This window comes from Megalobrama amblycephala, linkage group LG16 (genome assembly GCF_018812025.1).
Source record: "Megalobrama amblycephala isolate DHTTF-2021 linkage group LG16, ASM1881202v1, whole genome shotgun sequence".
In the NCBI taxonomy this organism is placed as follows: domain Eukaryota; kingdom Metazoa; phylum Chordata; class Actinopteri; order Cypriniformes; family Xenocyprididae; genus Megalobrama; species Megalobrama amblycephala.
Window position 1 is genome coordinate 37,952,443 of NC_063059.1, and position 21,975 is coordinate 37,974,417.

The 21,975-nt window shown below is 38.1% G+C and overlaps 2 protein-coding genes across 2 annotated transcripts in view; both read left to right on the forward strand.

The window, feature by feature from the left end:
- The window catches only part of LOC125248560 (NACHT, LRR and PYD domains-containing protein 12-like), a 1,264,817-nt gene that overhangs the window by 511,741 nt on the left and 731,101 nt on the right, over positions 1-21,975 (forward strand). The gene's annotated exons all lie outside the window — the stretch shown is intronic.
- LOC125248697 lies at positions 15,521-21,837 on the forward strand. Its single transcript, XM_048160817.1, has 3 exons — positions 15,521-15,639; positions 17,849-17,973; positions 20,287-21,837. The coding sequence occupies exons 1-3, from the start codon at positions 15,628-15,630 to the stop codon at positions 20,885-20,887; spliced, it is 738 nt and encodes a 245-aa protein (XP_048016774.1). The 5' UTR covers positions 15,521-15,627; the 3' UTR covers positions 20,888-21,837.

The window sequence follows — 21,975 nt, forward strand, 5'->3', positions numbered from 1 at the left end:
TGCTGCATTATATGTGGGCCAGTTTAGGCTTACACCCTGCTAGCCAGTGCTGACTGTGCCGTACATTAGCCAAATGTGGTCCAAAGTTGGTGTAATGTATCTGGGCCATATTTGTTATGCCATTTGTGGGCCACTTAAGGTTCACATTCAGATTTGCCAGTTATTACTGTCCCACAATTTAGCCAAAACTGGCCCAGATATGTTTTAAGATAACTGGGCCACATTTGCTGCATTATATGTGGGCCAGTTTAGGCTTACATCCTGGTTAGCCAGTGCTGACTGTGCCGTACATTAGCCAAATGTGGTCCAAAGTTGGTGTAATGTATCTGGGCCATATTTGTTATGCCATTTGTGGGCCACTTAAGGTTCACATTCAGATTTGCCAGTTATTACTGTCCCACAATTTAGCCAAAACTGGCCCAGATATGTTTAAAGATAACTGGGCCACATTTGCTGCATTATATGTGGGCCAGTTTAGGCTTACATCCTGGTTAGCCAGTGCTGACTGTGCCGTACATTAGCCAAATGTGGTCCAAAGTTGGTGTAATGTATCTGGGCCATATTTGTTATGCCATTTGTGGGCCACTTAAGGTTCACATTCAGATTTGCCAGTTATTGCTGTCCCACAATTTAGCCAAAACTGGCCCAGATATGTTTTAAGATAACTGGGCCACATTTGCTGCATTATATGTGGGCCAGTTTAGGCTTACATCCTGGTTAGCCAGTGCTGACTGTGCCGTACATTAGCCAAATGTGGTCCAAAGTTGAAGTAATGTATCTGGGCCATATTTGTTATGCCATTTGTGGGCCACTTTAGGTTCACATTCAGAATCGCCAGTGATTACACTCCGTCATCTTTGCCAAAACTGTCCCAGATAAGTTTAAAGATAACTGGGCCACATTTGCTGCATTATATGTGGGCCAGTTTAGGCTTACACTCTGGTTAGCCAGTGCTGACTGTGCCGTACATTAGCCAAATGTGGTCCAAAGTTGGTGTAATGTATCTGGGCCATATTTGTTATGCCATGTCTGGGCCACTTAAGGTTCACATTCAGAATCGCCAGTGTTTACTTTCCACATCTTTGCCAAAACTGGCCCAGTTGTGTTTTAAGATAACTGGGCCACATTTGCTGCAGCATATGTGGGCCATATTTGGTTTAAAGCCAGATTAGTCATTATTGATTGTGCCACATTTTTGCCAAAGATGGCCCACATTTGGTTTGCGATATTTGGCCCATATTCATTATTTATCACACGGGCCACTTCAGGCTCACATTCAGATTACACATTGCCGTAAGTGCCGCATCTTTGCCTAAAAAGGCCCACATGTGATTTGAAATATTTGGGCCATATTTGCCATGTTACATGTGGGCCACTTAAGGCTCACATACATTTTGTCCGGCCCATAAGAAGGCCTGCAGTGCCGCATCATTGCCTAAAGTGGCCCACATCCGTTTGCTATCTGGGATAGATCTCCTCTGGAAAAGATTTTGAGCATGACGAATGATGATAAATGTGTCATTTTGTATACTTACTACTCACCTTGCATAGAAAAGTGCATTAATGATGAATATGACAATATTGTGTATGGTCTTTCAAACTGGAAAAACACACAGACAACGGGGATTAAAGCTTTTGTTTTTGAAAAGATCTGGCCCAAAGACTCGACTGGTGTGCCAGAGGATCAGGAAGAGCATTTTACAAAGATTAATGATCTAGTGCCTCTCTATCGGTGTGTGAAGTATTATAATAATCAAATGCAATGTTATAAGTGTGGAAATGCTGGCAGTGAGACTTTGTGTCAAAATTGTGTGTCTTAAAAAAGGATTTTATGTCAATAATCATAAAGCAGTATTGAATGATTTTCAAACCACTGTATTTCTTGCACCTAAATAAACTTGTTTTGTCCATGTTTGTCACGAGTAACATGACTGTTCATGAATGATTCGTCACTCTGGGTGTGTTCGTCCAAAGAGTTTTGAGTGAGTATAATGGTTTCTATGTACCTATGTATAAAATTCTTTGAATTTTGTTAAGCTGAATGAACTAAGCTTTCTTCAAGTTATTTTGTTATACAGTATATGCAAAGATAAAATGTCACATAAATGTTATATTTTCAATAACTGTTATAATACAGAAGGGGACGGAGACGCTGATGGAATATAGTTTATTGAACAACCAGTTTGTAAGCAGAGTGCAGGTGAGTAATAGCTGGTGAAGTTCTTGGCAGATGTGATTGTCGAGCTGATACGTGTCTTGTAATTTACAGATGGAGAGCAGACAGACGTGAAGCAGAACAGACACAGAGACACTCAATGGAGACGAGGAAGACACTGCCCACATGGAAAGAACCTATATGTGGATATATGCGCATATATGAAACCTATATGCAGTGTATATGTACATATATGCTGCATATATGCACATATATGATAATATATATGCTGCATATATGCGCATATATACTGCATATATGCTATATATATATGCTGCATATATGCGTATATATACTGCATATATGTGTATATATGCCACATATAGGCAAAATTGAGGTGCATATATGTGCATATACAGGAAATATAGGTCTCCTGTATTGCTTCTTCATATCCATATATATGCCCTATACATACAAGATATGTCTTCTATATAGCTAATGGCAGGATCTGGTCATTTTGTAGCTCATATCTCATTTTTGACTGTCATACATGATGCCTAGCTCATATTTTCTATTATCAAGGCAAAAACTAAGAATTAACGAAAAAAATTATGCAAGAACTTATGTATGTGCGAATGTAGCAGTTATGTATTTAGACAATTATTTTGTGATTCCACTTGCCATGACCATATTTGGGGTTTCCTGCCGCCATGCTGACTTGGGGTGTTGACGCACTTTGCTGCTTCCCAGTCTGCATGAGACATCACAGCGGTAGGTCGCACAAAGTTTTTGCGGTGATTCAATTAAGGCCATGTTCCATGTAACAGCTGAATTCACATGATATATTTGTATGATTGTAATCCAAAACCCCTCTGTGATGTACATTCAGATGTTTCGTTGATTATTTTTCTTTACTTAAGTTACTTTTAATATCTCTCTTTCTCAGCGTTGTGCGTTGCTGCCGCATGCTGTTTGTATGCTGCACAAGTCCTCATATATTGCCATTTGTGTTATACAGAATAAAGTGAGGACCTGATGGCAAGATTTTTCGCAGTCTGTCTTTGATTACGACACAACGCAGAAAACACACCGCTACACGAACACGTGAAATTGGTCCCACATGGAAAAAACCTATAAACATATATGTTTCAATATAGGTTTGATATAGGTTTTTAATATATGTGACATATATAAAATTGGCCGTTTTCCTATATTATGTGTACATATATGTACATATATGTGTATATATATATATATGTGTACATATATGTGTACATATATGTGTACATATATGTGTACATATGTGTACATATGTGTACATATGTGTACATATATGTGTGCATATATGTGTGCATATATGTACATATATGTACATATATGTACATATAATATAGGAAAACGGCCAATTTTATATATGTCACATATATGTAAAACCTATATCAAAACCTATATTGAAACATATATGTTTATATAGGTTTTTTCCATGTGGGTGGAGACAGGTGAGTAACTTCGATGGAGTCCTTAAGGTAAGCATAACAGGTGAGTATGCATAAACGAGACCGGACAGTGACTGTGTGTGCTGCTGTGTCTTAAATAGTGCTGCTGATGATGGTGCTGATGAGTGTCAGCTGTGAGTGATTAGTACTCAGGCGATGACGTGCGCTGTGTCTGTGTGACTGTGGAGCCTGGCGTGTCTGTGACAATAACCAAGTACGACTGTCTGTCAACACTGAAAGTGACGCAAATGAAATAACCTTGATGCTGCTTACAGTTGAGCTCAAAATTTTACATACCCTTTGCAGAATCTGCAAAAAAAAAAAAGAAAATCATTGTAACAAAATAATAAGGATCATGAAAATTGCATGTTATTTTTTATTTAGTACTGTCCTTAATAAGGTTCATTAGTTAACATTTGTTAACTACATTAGTTAACATGATCTAATAATGAACTGCACTTATACAGTATTTATTAATCTTTGTTAATGTTAATTTCAACATTTACTAATACTTTACTAAAATCTTGTTAAATTAGTTAATGCCCTGTGAACTAACATGAACAAACAACGAACAACTATTTTCATTCACTAACATTAACTAGGATTAGTAAATACAATAACAAATGCATTGCTCATGGTTAGTTCATATTAGTTAATACATTAACTAATGTTTAACTCAGGGGTAGGCAAGTTCGGTCCTAGAGAGCCGCTGTCCTGCAGAGTTTAGCTCCAACCCTGAAAAAAACCTTCACCTGCCTATAGCTTTAGTAATCCTGAAGAACTTGATTAGCTTGTTCAGGTGTGTTTGATTAGATCCATCTTTTCACAACGAGGACAATTGAGGGACTCAAACACAACTTTTAAAAAAGGTTCAAACATTCACTGATGCTCCAGAAGGAAACACGATGCATTAAGAGTCGAGGATATAAACTTTTTGAATTGGATGAACAGAATAAATTGTACTTTTTTGTCTTCTGGGAAACATGTAACTATCTTTTGTAGATTCCAAGGGGCATAACAAAATGAAAATATGTTCTTTAAACAAAATAAAAAAAAAAAAATTGCACATCAACTTCTTGTTCAAAAGTTTTCACCCCCCGACTCTTAGCGCATCGTGTTTCCTTCTGGAGCATCAGTGAATGTTTGCAGCTTTTGTAATAGTTGTGTTTGAGTCCCTCAGTTGTCCTCAGTGTGAAAAGATGGAACTCAAAATCATACAGTCACTGCTGGAAAAGGTTCAAATATGCAGATGATGCTGGAAAACTGATGAATCTGCAGGACCTGGAGGATTTTTCTGAAGAACAGAGCTCAGTTTAACTGCTCAGAACAAACAAAGGACTCATGAACAACCAAAAAAAAAAAAAAAAAAAGTTGTGGGTCATAACCACACAGTATTAAGAATCAAGTGTATGTAAACTTTTGGATGGGGTCATTTTTATAAATTCTGCTATTTTTTTCTCTAGTGGACTTTATGTAAACAACTGTTATGTGAAATGAGGTATGTAAACTTTTGAGCTCAACTGTACAGGTCCTTCTCAAAAAATTAGCATATTGTGATAAAAGTTCATTATTTTCCATAATGTAATGATAAAAATTAAACTTTCATATATTTTAGATTCATTGCACACCAACTGAAATATTTCAGGTCTTTTATTGTTTTAATACTGATGATTTTGGCATACAGCTCATGAAAACCCAAAATTCCTATCTCAAAAAATTAGCATATCATGAAAAGGTTCTCTAAACGAGCTATTAACCTAATCATCTGAATCAACTAATTAACTCTATAAACTCCCAGCCTGGTTCATTACTCAAAACCGCAATCATGGGTAAGACTGCCGACCTGACTGCTGTCCAGAAGGCCATCATTGACACCCTCAAGCGAGAGGGTAAGACACAGAAAGAAATTTCTGAACGAATAGGCTGTTCCCAGAGTGCTGTATCAAGGCACCTCAGTGGGAAGTCTGTGGGAAGGAAAAAGTGTGGCAAAAAACACTGTACAACGAGCAGAGGTGACCGGACCCTGAGGAAGATTGTGGAGAAGGACCGATTCCAGACCTTGGGGGACCTGCGGAAGCAGTGGACTGAGTCTGGAGTAGAAACATCCAGAGCCACCGTGCACAGGCGTGTGCAGGAAATGGGCTACAGGTGCCGCATTCCCCAGGTCAAGCCACTTTTGAACCAGAAACAGCGGCAGAAGCGCCTGACCTGGGCTACAGAGAAGCAGCACTGGACTGTTGCTCAGTTTTGCATGTCATTCGGAAATCAAGGTGCCAGAGTCTGGAGGAAGACTGGGGAGAAGGAAATGCCAAAATGCCTGAAGTCCAGTGTCAAGTACCCACAGTCAGTGATGGTCTGGGGTGCCATGTCAGCTGCCACTGGTAAAACCACTGGTAAATGGTTTACTGACCATGGTATTACTGTGCTCAGTTGGCCTGCCAACTTTCCTGACCTGAATCCCATAGAGAATCTGTGGGATATTGTGAAGAGAAAGTTGAGAGACGCAAGACCCAACACTCTGGATGAGCTTAAGGCCACTATCGAAGCATCCTGGGCCTCCATAACACCTCAGCAGTGCCACAGGCTGATTACCTCCATGCCACGCCGCATTGAAGCAGTCATTTCTGCAAAAGGATTCCCGACCAAGTATTGAGTGCATAACTGAACATAATTATTTGAAGGTTGACTTTTTTTGTATTAAAAACACTTTTCTTTTATTGGTCGGATGAAATATGCTAATTTTTTGAGATAGGAATTTTGGGTTTTCATGAGCTGTATGCCAAAATCATCAGTATTAAAACAATAAAAGACCTGAAATATTTCAGTTGGTGTGCAATGAATCTAAAATATATGAAAGTTTAATTTTTATCATTACATTATGGAAAATAATGAACTTTTATCACAATATGCTAATTTTTTGAGAAGGACCTGTATATCAGCCAAAGGTTAAAAAACAACTTCAGTGAAACACTGTTGCTCTTCAGTGAAACTGAAGGGAAAAAAAGAGCTACAGGTAAATGTTCATCTTTGTGGTTTATCTCAATGTCACATTCAGTTTTATAGTGAGAAAATATTCAGGAACTGACCAATGCATTCACTTAAAGTGATATTTTCACTCAAAAAATTTGAATTGTGTCATTAATTACTCACCCTCAAGCCCTTCCAAACCCGTAAGACTTTCATTCATCTTCAGAACACAAATGAAGATGTTTTTAATGAAATCAGAGAGCTTTCTGTCTCTCCATTGACAGCCTATGCAACTACCACTTGAGGCGTCATTAAAGTTCTCCATGTGACTTCAGTGGTTTAACCTCAATTTTATGAAGTAACACGAGTGCTTTGTTTGCACAAAAAACATAATTTACCATTTTATTTACAAAATATGAATCTCCTGTTGAATCGCCTGTTGTATTGATGCAAGGGCGGACAGTTACATTAACGAGCATTTTTAAATTTATATTTTCTAAACAAAGTGGTCATACATTAGCCTGGTAATACCAGACTCTGCTACTTCACTTTGCTTCGTAGACAGAGTCTGGAATGGCATAATAGAGAAGTGTTTTCTCTCTCGCTAGGGGGCGCTTGTCTGAAGTTTAAAATCATTGGTTACCCGTAAGCCAGTCAGATACGTTTAGTTATGACGTGTTATGCGCCTGTACAGCCGCATCGAAGCACAGACATCATGCATCGAACTCAAATCTATGATTGAACTTCCACTGTAAACCTGTTGTAAACACATGATGATGCGAGCGAAATACCGGAGTGAACATGGCTGTAAACGACTTTTGCAGATTATGCGAAGTTAATGCATCCCGAAGTTTGCATCCCGTGTCTCGTTTCCCATTTCCGCGGTCGTTTCGGTTTTCGATTTCTCTAACCTACAATGTAAAACTCGGCGCTTAGCATCTACGTCACGGCTCTCAGCCCGCCCTCTGTTCGTTGATTGGCCCGGCTGTTTCCAGGCCGGTGGGAAACAGAAAGCTCTGACGCTGTATCAGACTGAGTACAGAAGCGAAATGAAATTGAGCGGAAGTAGGAAGTCTGACGTAGTCAGGCTAGTCATACATATGTCCTCTGTCGATTGCCATAATATTTTCTATAAATGTGTGTAGACTGCAGACATAACATAAATTCTGCTCATGGAAATATAGTTCACTTGTTATCAAGTGCTTCAAACAAAACTCTTTTAACAAAACAGTTTTTTTGTGCCAGTATCTTGAATGTGTTATTACTTTTTTTTTTTTTTTTGCAGCCAAAACTGTACGGTGCTTGCACATGAAAGATGTGTAAAATAGGCTTTATCCACCAACAGTTTAGGAGGAAAAGGTATAAAAATTAATGCATTTCTTTAAACATTTAATTTTCATCAGAAGTTGAGTGTGACTGAATATGTGCAGTCATGGGCGCCTGCAGGATTTCATATGAGGTATACACACACAGGGGAACATTTAAAAAAAACACTACAGGTTCAAAAATTCAATATATGCATGTTAAGTTTTATATTCTGAGAGAAGTTTTCATGAGAACTTTGGAACGCTATGTCACACTCAAGATACTGCTACATGAACGCAATCATTAAACCAAACACTTTAAATATACAAAGATGGTGCACTCATATTACTATGAATAAGAGAAAATGAATGCGCAACACGGTGAAATAATCCAAAATCACATACTTCCCTAATATAGTACGCAAAGAACAGTACCTGGATGACCTATTACTTCAGTTGAGATTCTGAAGCACAGATTTGATGGACATTTACTATCCCATGAGGCCTTGGGAGAGGATTTGTGAATGGCAGTGAAGCGATGCAACTGATGCCTGTATGTCATAATGACAACATGGTGGATGTAGTACATCCAAATTTTATTCATACTACCCATAATCATACATGGACAGAATGACCAACCCACCAAACGGATCCATCGGGGAGATTAATGCAACTGGAACTGAGCGGCTCAATACTGACTGTGGAAGTCGATCCAGTAGCCCTAACCAAGTCAGAGTTCCCAGTAGCCATGATCGTTGCCGATGAAGACATTAGGGTGGTCCATAGGTATTTAAGACTGGCGTCAAGTCTGGAGGACACACCGCTTTGTTTGGTCCGAGCAGCTCTGCAATGGAGTCAAGGGCTTCAGCCAAAATGGTCACCACGCCTGAGTCTTCAGCCAGGATGGCCGCCACGCCAGAGTCTCCAGCCGTCATGGCCGTCACGGCAGAGTCTCCAGCCATCAAGGCCACCACACTTGAGCCTCTTCACATCATGGCCACCAAGCCTGAGCCTCTTCACGTCATGGCTGCCAAGTCTGAGCCTCTTCCCGCTGTGGCTGCCACACCGGAGCATCCAGCGATTGCTCCAGTCAGTCCCGAGTTCAGTCCCGAGCCCACTGTCTTCCCATACCTCAGATCAGAGTCTCTTCCAGTCTGTGAGTCCGTTCCAGAGCCCACTTCTGGCCCAGAGTTCAGCCCTGTGTCAGCTCCAGCCTATGAACTGCCTGTTTGCCTTGAGACAACCACAGGGGTTGTTAATGAACTGCCCGTCTGCCCTGAAATGACCACAGAGGCCATTCCTGAACTACCTGTTTGCCTCAACATGACCGCTGAGGTTGCTTATCAACTGCCTGTCTGCTCTGAAATTACCAGAGAGGTCATTCCTGAACTGCCTGTTTGCCTCGAGATGACTACAGAGGTTGCCTATGAACCACCAGATCTGCCCTGGGTATTGCCTGCTCCACCGTGGTCACACAATTGGCCTGCACCGCCCAGGCCACCTGACCAGCCTGCTTCACACTGGCTGCCAGCTCATCCTGCTCCGCCCTGGCCACCTGCTCAGCCTGCTCTGCCCAGGCCACCTGACCAGCTTGCTCCGCCCTGGCCACCTGCTCAGCCTGCTCCGCCCTGGCTGCCTGCTCAACCTGCTCCGCCCAGGCCACCTGACCAGCTTGCTCCACCCTGGCCGCCAGCTCATCTTACTCCGCCCTGGCTGCCTGCTCAACCTGCTCCGCCCAGGCCACCTGACCAGCTTGCTTCACCCTGGCTGCCAGCTCATCCTACTCCGCCCTGGCTGCCTGCTCAACCTGCTACGCCCTGGCCACCTGACCAGCCTGTGTTTTCTTTGTTTTTTCTCAGTGTTATTTTGTTCATGATTTATGTTATGATTGATTATTTTCATTAAAATCTCCCTGCATTTGGATCCTCACCTCTGCCTGCCGTCTTTGATTCTCCTGTTCCGTGACACTTTTTAGCATACAGTATGTCTCAGTCAGTCATATGTAACTCTAGATGCTGTAAAAATTTAAATATATTTGTACCAGCTCGTTTTCCTTGGTTGCCAAGCTATATATTGAAATGTACACAGTTTTTGTCAGTATATTTCTCTTATGCCGTGGTTACTGGTGGAACCCATGAAAATCTTAGCAAGAAAGTTATGGGTTCTGTGGCTTGACCATTTTGAGGAAGTCACATGGTGAGATAACCAAAGATGCTCAATGATACTATTAACTGTGAAGAGAAATGGAGTGCTCTCTTCCAAACATGTAGATAAAGATTTATATTATAAGAAAAGATATAACAAAAAGCAGAAAATTCTCTAGGGGCCATGAAGTTTACATAAGGTGACATAAAAACACACACAAGCTGTGCACTCAAGCATAGTGTTTACCACATCCTGTAAAGATGACGCATGTTGCATTATGTTTCTGTGGGTGAGCGTGGGTTCTGGGGCACAGGAGCATTGTTATGTGTAACTGCCAAAAGTGAAAACAGTTAGGAATTAAATGTCTAGAAGAAGGTAAAAATCTGATAAAATGTACAAAGTGTGTATTGCTAATGCCATTGACGCAAACAAGAAATGTGTTGATGCAGGTAAATAGAGCAATCGATGCAAGTAATGTAACAATTAACACACTCAGGAAATACGTTAACGCAAGTAGAAACAACGTGTGCATAAATGTAGAGATAATGCGTGTCAATAGTAAGTATAAAAACTGGGGCCTTTAGAGCTCTGGGTGTGGAAGGTCTTTTGGAGAGAGAGATCAAGTATGCAAGCAAGCAGCAAGCGGAAGTCAGCTCCAGATCACAACCCTCAAAAGACACTTGATTTTCTTAGAGAGAACATATAGTGAGTAGAAACAAGGGTAAGCTTTAAAATGCATTTGTTTATTCTGGCCCATGGAACTTCCAGCTTTGCTGGCATAGAGCATAAGCAGGCACAGCTGTCATCTGAGGTTTGGTTGATATCTGAACCGTAGGCCTAAAGGGTACGGTAGTGATCAGAGTAGACCCTGAGATAATATAATCAAAGAAGAGAATATTATCCGCCTACCTGACTCCTCCTGAATCTATAAAGGTAAGCCTTTTACAAAGGTTGAGTAATATGAATAGAGGAAGTGGATTGTGGCCAAGATGGTCGAAACCACCCAGGGGGTGACGCAGCGCATAACCCTATAAAGTCTATCATATTTGATACACAAAAGGCCTCTAAATGATCAACATGATCAAAACTTTGCTTGAAAAAATGTTGTACACAATCTCCTACATGCCTTCTGTTGTCTGATTTTAGTATAATTGTAAAGACATTCACCTTCAGCTCATGATTCTTGTCTTTTTGCTGTGAAATGTTTAAAATCTTTGATTTTTATAAACTAAAGATAAGAATAACTTTTATATTGTTATTAATATTTAAAGATGAACTTGTACTTGATCAAATATCATTTATTTATTTATTTTTAGAAAAATTATGTTCAAATGTGATTTGCACCAAATTGAATATTTTGCTCAGTTTGGGCCTCTGAATAAAACTGACCTATTTTTGACCTCCTCGAGCATGATTAACCATTTTAACTGGGTGTTGAAGAAGAGGGCTAGTCGAGCATCAGAATAAAAACAGACTACTTCCTCTTCCTCATCACTCCTGCTTCACTGCAGACTCACACAGCAACTCTGAACCTCCTGATCTGAGCAACAGAGAAAATGGTAAGTTACACTTCCTCATCACTTAATAACAAGATTTAGCGGTAGGACTTTTGTTAAGCGTGTCAGAGGTTCAGGGTTCTAATCCGCACTTGTACAGTTTTTTCTCTCATTAAAACCAAAGATGTTTGTCAGTGATTTTATATCAAGAGCAGGGACAAGTTTGTGTGTATTTTGTTATGTGATTTCACTGGAACGAATAGAGTCTCTGCAACATCATTCAGTGATAGATTGAAGTGCTCATCTGTGTGAAGACGTGCAGAAAGAAAGAGCACTGTTTCCTTTAGTGGCAGATAAACAGCGACAACGAACACTCAGCATGAGCAAAATGAATACTCTGCTAGTCAACTGGAGTTGTTTAATTTGTATTAGATAGCCTACATCGGTGCTGCAAGATTGTTTCAAAAAGTGGTAGGGGACAATATCAACCCCCATGGCAAAAAGTGATTATGGCTGTGCATAAATTTTGTATAAAAGTGTTTGTTTGTTTCAGGTTTTTGCTGTACCACTGAGGATCCTTGTAATCTGCCTGCTTCACTTTTGTACCTGTGCTGTAGGTGTGGATGTGAACACAAAAACTCTCATGGATATTGTAAAGAACTTTGAGAATCAGTAAGTTTCTTTGATAGTAGAATTTTCCTTAAAAAAATAAATAAATAAAGACAATATCAGAATTTTTTGTCCTTTATAATTACAACATATACAATAATTTTAACATTAAACTAAAGTAGTCAACATTTAAAGTATCAAAACCTTTCATCAAAGTTGTCCTAAAACCTTCTTCTTATGACAACTTTGTTCTTAGGACAACTTTGACGGACTTTTTTTATCCACTTCAAATGTTGACTACTGTGTACACACACACACACACACACACACACACACACACACACACACACTCACACATACAGAAATATATACTTTTTTCTATTAATATTTGTAAATTTAACACACAACATTAAATTCCCACTGCTTTATAACTTACAGGTTGGGTAACGTAGGACAATACGCTGTCGCGTTCAGAGTCGAGAAGAACAAATGTCTTCAAGGTTCTGACTATCCAAGTCAGAAATTACTAACTGAAGTGAAACAAAAACTTCAGAAAAATGAGGTTTATGTGAGCAGTAACCTCATCGCTGCAAAGGCTGATAAAGATAAACAAGATCATTCAGAGTTTCGGCTGAAGAATTATCTGAAGAACATCTTGAATGGAAAAGATGAATGTGTGGTTTATTTCACTGTAAATTCACCCTGTTTGAATAAATGTGTATCAGATTCCTGGGAATACAGCATTAAAGACAATCTTAAATTGTTACAAAAATATGAGGGAATTAAAGCCTTTGCATTCAAAATAGTCTGGAGAGAGGATAAAAAGGAGGAGGTGATAAACAGACTGAAGACAATTGCACCTGATGTGCCATATTATCAGTGTGAGAAAAACAAAGCTAAATGTGATCGCCTGTAAGTAATGCTTATACTTGCAACTGTTGCTTTCCTCATACATAGACGTTTTATTTAGCTGAGGATTTTTTTTCCCTGTTTTAATTGCAATAATTAGAATTAAAATTGGCAATAATCTGGAAAATGCATGAATTGTGATACTGCATGCTTGATTAGCTGGCAATTATTGTTAGAGTAAACTGATGACAGCATGTCTGCTTACTGCTGGAGCAAATAAAAATACATTTCATTGAGCATCATTTGTGGTTCAAAGTGTGATCTCATTTAAACACACTCTAGATTCATGTTATTCACTCATATGGAGGGGCCAGGTCTATTTAACTGTGATATTCTTCCATTCCTTTAAAGCTGTGGCATGGATATGAAATGATATATGTATATTTAGCACAGATTTAGATGATACATAAATACATAATTATGGGACCAGAGGTTAAGTCTGACCATGACTGTAAGGAATGATAAAAACTGCCAGAACATGCGTCAAATAAATAACACTGTTTTCACAAGGCGCACAGCCAAATTTAAAATAATATTAACTAGAGTCAGCATCAGGTTTATAGGCATTTTTGTAGAATAAAATATAATAATTAGAATAATAATAATTGTATAGAATTTTTATTAATAATAATAATAATATTAATGATATATAAAATGTAAACAATATTTTTCTAGTAAAACATACTTCATCTTTATTTAATTAACAATTTAGAAATAGGCCTATCATTTTTATTATTTTTAAAGTGTTGAGAAGGAACAAATGTCTTGCAGACCACCATTATCACAGTAATAAAATATATTGACCTCTCAGTGTGCTGGTGGAGCTGTCAGTGGTGCTGCTGAATGTATTTCATCCAGGATGAGGCTGTCAATCAAACCTCACACACATTCAGTCAGTGGAGGAAGGAACAGCTGCTCCTCATCCACACCCACAGCCTCCACAGGTTCCCCGGTGTCTCGTCTCCTCTCTCTGCCCACAGAGAGCAGCTACTGACCCTCTCGAGGGAGGTCAGGATCCACTCATGGAAACTATTGGATTCAGTCAGCTGGAGATGAAACATCTCCCACAGCATATTACCCTGAGGAGAGAGACTGTGTGCGTCTGGATGCACGAGAGGAACCAGTTGTCAGGTGGAATTCAGTCAATATGGGCATTTTACATACTGTGAGATGAGTATAAACGGAATAAAATGAGTTGAATAATAAAATCCCTGGTGTAAACCCGCAGGATACTGTATTGAGTCCAAACAGATGCCCGAAGAATGTCTTTTCACCTCACAATCAGTGTAAAATCGACACATTGGGTTTCTTTTATTGTGTCTTGAATGTGGCACGTCACTCACTCGAGTGATGAAAGAAATGAAAGAACAGCCCACGTCACGGTTCATTTGGCGCTGGTGTGCGCGTGAGGAAAGGTATTACACTGTTTATTAAGCCTGTTGTGTCGGAAAATGGACGCTAGATGGCGATGTAAGATCAGTGCACAATTCATCTCTCAAAATGTTCGCTGCCACTACTACCGCTTCTGCCTTGAGGATTGCCCCACTGAATGCCAGTTCTTTAATGGTCTTAACCACTTCAGTACTCTGATCAGGGAGTAGGGGTCATCATATCTTTTCCACCTTTTAGTTTGTGCAGGGTTTCGGAGTACGTGTCACTTACGCCAAAACCGTATCCACTAGAAATTTTTCATATGTATGAATTATTCTACATAGGCTATAATACAAATCTACAACAGATACAGAACACAGCAGCAGATAATACTGAAAATAAATAAATAAATAAATAAAATAACAATATAAAGAATTCACAACACTATAATAATAATAATAATAATGAAATACTATTGTTGTTTATTAATATTATTATTTTCGTCTTCGAATTAGGCCTATTATTCTGTAAATGTTTAAAACTGATTACATGTATAATAATCAAATAATAGGCTATTATAATGATAATTTACAAAATATATTGCCTACTCATGGAATTAAATTAATGTTTTTTTAAAATAATACATTTTTGTTTTGACGCAGCATACAGTGGTGTTGTGCAGTTTATACGATTGATGGGGAAAGTAGGCTATTCTTATAATGTATTATTAAAATTTGAATAATTCGTAATAAATAATTATTCACGGTATTTTGAAGTGCCCAAGATAACAATATCGTGCATATTCATTATCGTGATATCGTATTAATGATAATGTGAATGCACGTCCAATTGTTAGAAAATACATTGATGAAAAACGTGAATCTATTTATATATAGCCTACACACTATAAAATGACATTTCTTTTAAATGTATAGCCCAGCTTTTTAATGAGGCAACAACATAGATAGGACAGGACAAGATAGGCTGTTATTAATATTTTATTGCGAAAAAGTATTAGGCTATAATGTAAAATGCACCAATCAGTGGCGTAGAAAAAAAAAAAAAAAAGCGGGAAGAAAAAAAGAAAGTGAAAGTAAAAAGTGACGGAACTGTCTGACGCTGTATTAACGGAGAATTTTCTCTCAGAGACGACGAGAGACGAATTTCAACATAATATGCTGATAACGGTATGCTATAGCCTGTCTTCATTTATTCCATTATTTCTCTTGTGCCCCGTAAATATAGTGAAACAAATGAGAAGAATATATTTCATATAGAGCTAATCTTTTATTATCCTCACTGGACGTCAGTTATGCGGTGATGCGCTATGAAATAATTGCGGGGCAAATTTAACATTAATTTGATAATAAAAGTAGCCTAACCTAATATATCAGTTATAATATGCTAGAAGAATGTAATGGCCAACATTAATTGGAAATGTCAAATCCTAATATTGCCAATATTTTATGCTTTTGAAAATATCTCAGGGAGGCTATTGAAAGTCAGTGATTACTACATTTTTCTTAGTAATTCTTGTCTTTTAAAGAAGAGGGTTGATCCGGACAGAATAAATCCCATCCACTTCCTCTTTCACTCTTATCACTCCTTATCACTTTAATGATTTGAAGCAACAAACAACATGGCCAGTCACATTAAAGCCTTATATATCACAAGTATAGGGTATACAGGTGCTGGTCATATAATTAGAATATCATCAAAAAGTTGATTTATTTCACTAATTCCATTCAAAAAGTGAAACTTGTATATTATATTCCTTCATTACACACAGACTGATATATTTCAAATGTTTATTTCTTTTAATTTTGATGATTATAACTGACAACTAAGGAAAATCCCAAATTCAGTATCTCAGAAAATTAGAATATTGTGAAAAGGTTCAATATTAAAGACACCTGGTGCCACACTCTAATCAGCTAATTAACTCAAAACACCTGCAAAGGCATTTAAATGGTCTCTCAGTCTAGTTCTGTAGGCTACACAATCATGGGGAAGACTGCTGACTTGACAGTTGTCCAAAAGACGACCATTGACACCTTGCACAAGGAGGGCAAGACACAAAAGGTCATTGCAAAAGAGGCTGGCTGTTCACAGAGCTCAGTGTCCAAGCACATTAATAGAGAGGCGAAGGGAAGGAAAAGATGTGGTAGAAAAAAAGTGTACAAGCAATAGGGATAACCGCACCCTGGAGATTCACAAAGAGTGGACTGCAGCTGGAGTCAGTGCTTCAAGAACCACTACGCACAGATGTATGCAAGACATGGGTTTCAGCTGTCGCATTCCTTGTGTCAAGCCACTCTTGAACAACAGACAGCGTCTGAAGCGTCTAAAGACAAAAAGGACTGGACTGCTGCTGAGTGGTCCAAAGTTATGTTCTCTGATGAAAGTAAATTTTGCATTTCTTTTGGAAATCAGGGTCCCAGAGTCTGGAGGAAGAGAGGAGAGGCACACAATCCATGTTGCTTGATGTCCAGTGTAAAGTTTCCACAGTCAGTGATGGTTTGGGGTGCCAAGTCATCTGCAGGTGTTGGTCCACTGTGTTTTCTGAGGTCCAAGGTCAACGCAGCCGTATACCAGTTAGTTTTAGAGCACTTCATGCTTCCTGCTGCTGACCAACTTTATGGAGATGCAGATTTCATTTTCCAACAGGACTTGGCACCTGAACACAGTGCCAAAGCTACCAGTACCTGGTTTAATGACCATGGTATCCCTGTTCTTAACTGGCCAGCATACTCGCCTGACCTTAACCCCATAGAAAATCTATGGGGTATTGTGAAGAGGAAGATGCGATATGCCAGACCCAACAATGCAGAAGAGCTGAAGGCCACTATCAGAGCAACCTGGGCTCTCATAACACCTGAGCAGTGCCACAGACTGATCGACTCCATGCCACGCCGCATTGCTGCAGTAATTCAGGCAAAAGGAGTCCCAACTAAGTATTGATTGCTATACATGCTCATACTTTTCATGTTCATACTTTTCAGTTGGCCAAGATTTCTAAAAATCCTTTCTTTGTATTGGTCTTATTCTAATTTTCGGAGATACTGAATTTGGGATTTTCCTTAGTTGTCAGTTATAATCATCAAAATTAAAAGAAATAAACATTTGAAATATATCAGTCTGTGTGTAATGAATGAATATAATATACAAGTTTCACTTTCTGAATGGAATTAGTGAAATAAATCAACTTTTTGATGATATTCTAATTATATGACCAGCACCTGTATATAGGGTCTTTGTCACTTTGGTTACAAAAGTAGTGTTTTTGTGAGAGTGGTAGTTTTTTGTCACTTTGAATGCTTTTTTTTAAATTTATTTTTTTTTTTTTTACTGTGCACATTGTATTTATGTATTTTGTTTTTCTCTGTGTGATTTCAGAAGTTCACTGTGTTTCTGAGTGGACTCCTGATGCTCTTTCTGCTTCCCGACTGGACAGAAAGTGTTGAAGATGACACCGTGGACATCAATACTCTCGCCCGTATTATAAATTTCTTTGAGCAGAAGTAAGTCTGTCTCCAGTGTCTATGAAAAGCTCAAAGTTTGCATTATTATTAGACGGCTTTTCACCCGGTCATTAACCCTGGGTTATCCCCATTCTAAACGGCGCTTTTAACTGCGGTAGAGGAACGTTTCACACTTGTAATTTAGCTGAACGCGTCCTATCATCAGTGTGTGAGATCACAGATACAGGTGCATCTCAATAAATTAGAATGTCGTGGAAAAGTACATTTATTTCAGTAATTCAACTCAAATTCTGGAATTTGTGTATTAAATAAATTTAATGCACACAGACTGAAGTACTTTAAGTCTTTGGTTCATTTAATTGTGATGATTTGGCTCAAATTTAACAAAAACCCACCAATTTTCTATGTCAACAAATTAGAATACTTCGATCAATAAAAAAAAAAGATATTTTAAACAGAAATGTCAGGCTTATGAAAAGTATGTTCATTTCTATGCACGTAATACTTGGCTGGGCCTCAGAAGTGATTCAGTACGTGGACTGTGACAGTTGTAGCCCATTTCCTGAAGACGTCTGTGTGTGGTGGCTCTTGATGCACTGACTCCAGCTTCAGTCCACTCCTTTTGAAGCTCTCCTAAGTTCTTCGCCTGTCTTCTCAAACCTGCGGTCATTCCTTTCACTTGTACACCTTTTCCTACCACACTTTTTCCTTCCAGTCAACTTTCCATGATATGCTTTGGCACAGCACTCTGAACAGCTCTTTCAGCAATGACCCTCTGTGGCTTACCCTCATTGTAGAGGGTCTTGATGATCGTCTTCTGAACAACTGTCAAGTCAGCAGACTTCCCCATGACTGCTGTTGGGATTACTGACCTACAGTAAACCCAGTATTTATACCCTGATGGTCATTTAATAGAACTTGAAATTAAATATTTTAACAATTTGAGATACTGATTTTTATTATTTTTTATTATTTTGATGAGCAGCAAGCTGTAATCATCAAAATGTAAACAAAAAAGTCTGGAAATATTTTACTTTATGTCTAATAAATCTAGAATATATGTAAGTTTTACTTTTTCAATTAAATGACAGAAAAAAAAATATTTTTCATGCTATTCTAATTTATTGAGATGCACCTGTACACGATATTATCTTCGGGGGATGGGGGCCTTTTTTACTTATAGGCTATTTGCTTGTTTATTTGCTAATTAATTACATGTTTATTTACCCATTTACTTAGTATTTACTTAGTAAATGGGCCCATAGTGTAAAAATTACATTCATATGTAGTGAAAAATGAGAAGAAAAGTATTTTTTTGAAATTCGGTGTTGAAATAAAGCTGTTCTTAATTTTCATTAATTATTCAGACCTATTATAGACTGTTGTTATATAATTTGTTATATAATTCATTGCATTAGTGATGTGTGAAGGCCAAGTATGGTAACCCATACTCAGAATTTGCCCTCCGCATTTAACCCATCCAAGTTTGCGCACAGACATTAGGAGTCGTGAAACTGTGAACACACACTGCAAAACATGGACACACACACCCGGAGCAGGGCAGCCATTATGCTGTGGTGCCCAGGGAGTGATTGGTTATTTTCACTATATTTGTTTTCATAGCCTTCAACATGAACTTTGTTTGTTGGACAACATTGGGCAGGATGTAAAATATGTATATATGTTTTTTTTAAGAAAAATAAATACAGATTTTTTTTAATCCAAATAAAAAGGTAGAAAACACAACGATATATACAGTATATCGCCATTCAGCCCAAAATACAGAGATAAGATTTTTTTGGCCATATCGCCCAGCCCTACAATGTTTGTTTCAGCATTACTCTGATTTAGTGAAACAAAGCTATGTAATGTGAAACAACAACAACAACGAAAAAACAGCAATAAATATTCACTTAGCCTACCTGCTCACTCAGATCATGTCTATGCAAAACCAAACAAGGAAGTGCAATCAGACAGACCGCTTCAATACATAAGACTGGACCCCATCTTGGGGCCTCCTTTTGGGTGCCTGCTTAAAAACTGCTTTAATTACCTGACTGGCCATGGTAACCACTTTGCCGGCTACATATATTTGGGTGGAAAATGTCAAATGAAAATGGGTGTTTTGAAGTGAAAAGCATTAAATTTCTACCTTTATAAAACATGAGTCGGCAATATATGATATGAAAATGAAGTATACCTGGGCCTTTAGAATGACCCAGGCCAGGGTTAACAGGGTTATTTTAAGTGTGAAAAGCCCTATTAATGAGGTAGAGAAATTAGAAGTGATTAATTAACTACATACTGTATTGATAAAAGAATGATAATAATCACCTTAAACAATATTAACAGCTTTAAGAGAGTCGATAAAGATGGACATCCTCGTCAGTACGCTGCAGCCATCAATGTGCCGAAGCATCAGTGTCAACAGAACTTCTTTCCTGCACAGAACAACTTCCTGACTCAGGAGAATGTTTTGAATGTGAAAAATGCAATTACTGATGAAACAAACGCACTTTACCAAGGTTCAGAGCTCATCGCTGCAGGAACTAGGAAACAGAAGAAATACAACATGCATTCAGAGTCTCTCCTGCTGAATCCTGCTAACAACTCGCCTATGACCAAACTTTTGAATAGAAGAAAAGACAGCTGCTCTGTTTTCTACACATTTGAGTCTCCCTGTGTTGACACGTGTCTGAATCCGACACATGAAGCCAACATTTTAGATGCTCTGAAGAACTGGAAAAAACATAATGGTATTAAAGCTTTTGTCTTCAAGAATTTCTGGAAGTTTGACAAAGAAAAAGATCTTCAGACTAAGTTTAAGCAGATTGTGGCTCATGTTCCTCTCTTCTGCTGTGTGAGTGAGAATCAGTGTTATGCTTGTAAAGGGGAAGGAGACACTCCCATAGATCGACGATGTCTGCCTCAAGCGGACAAACGTGAATTGTAACATTGGGTCTTTTCTTTTCTATGTGATTCTGTATTAAGATCTACTATCTTTTGTTTTAAAATTCAATATGCATAGATGAACTAGTAAAATCCATTTAAAAAATAATTTTGCTGTGGCAATCGTTTGATATTATGCTCTATTGCATTATAAAATAACACTTCTTAACCCAACCGATATCCTTAACATCATATGAAAACATATTGCTGAAGCATCCGTGTCATTTTACCTTGTTTTTACAGCACTGTTGATAATGAATTGAAGTCTTGCAGACAGAAAATGGAAATGAAATCAGAATAGGGCCTCATATACTGAAACAAATTAGGTTAAATATTTCAAGAGGGTTATCAAGGGTTAGGGGTTGATTAGGACTATATGTCAATAAAATGTATAAATTAATCAAACTGTTCCTGAAAAAATAATAATATAAATACAGAATAGTCCTGAAACTGCAGCCTCCAGTATTGCAGGAATACCCTACTCATAACTGGGTTTAACCTGTCTTAAAACTGATAGGATTCCTTCATTACTGCCTCAAGTCTATGGGATGAACACAAAACATCAATTTATGACTGAAACAGCTTCTTTTCAATACTCTCTATGTAGAACAATAAAAAATGAGAGCAATAAAACTGGGATCTTTTTTTTTTTTTTTTTTTTTTTTTTTTGCTGTACAGTTCAGTGCATTAACAGTTTGTGAGGAGCAATGATAGGTGCTTTTATAAAATGTCTTAAGTGCTGTAAATGACTGTATTTTTGATTGTGTGTGTGGTTCAGGTAAACCTTACATAATGGAGACAAAATGTTCCAACAAATGTGCCAATATCCAAAATCCTTGTGGGGACATTTAATTTTGACATATAGGCTAATACTGCTAACAAGACATTCATGAGTCAAATGTATGTATAATGACTGATTCAAAAGAAAAAAATAATAAAAGAAAATACACTGTATGTTGTATATTTCATCATCTACCAATCACAGAATATTCTATTTCCTAATCTGTTTTAGATGGTCTGAATATGTCTGCATTATTGTATGTCATGGTATAGCCAATGTATTTTTGTCAAAAATCAAATTCATATTCACAG

Bases quoted from the DNA above. Each gene is read 5' to 3' on its own strand.
- LOC125248697 (XM_048160817.1), top strand. The intron at 17,974-20,286 runs GTAAGTCTGTCT...CAATATTAACAG, and splicing joins ATAAATTTCTTTGAGCAGAA to CTTTAAGAGAGTCGATAAAG.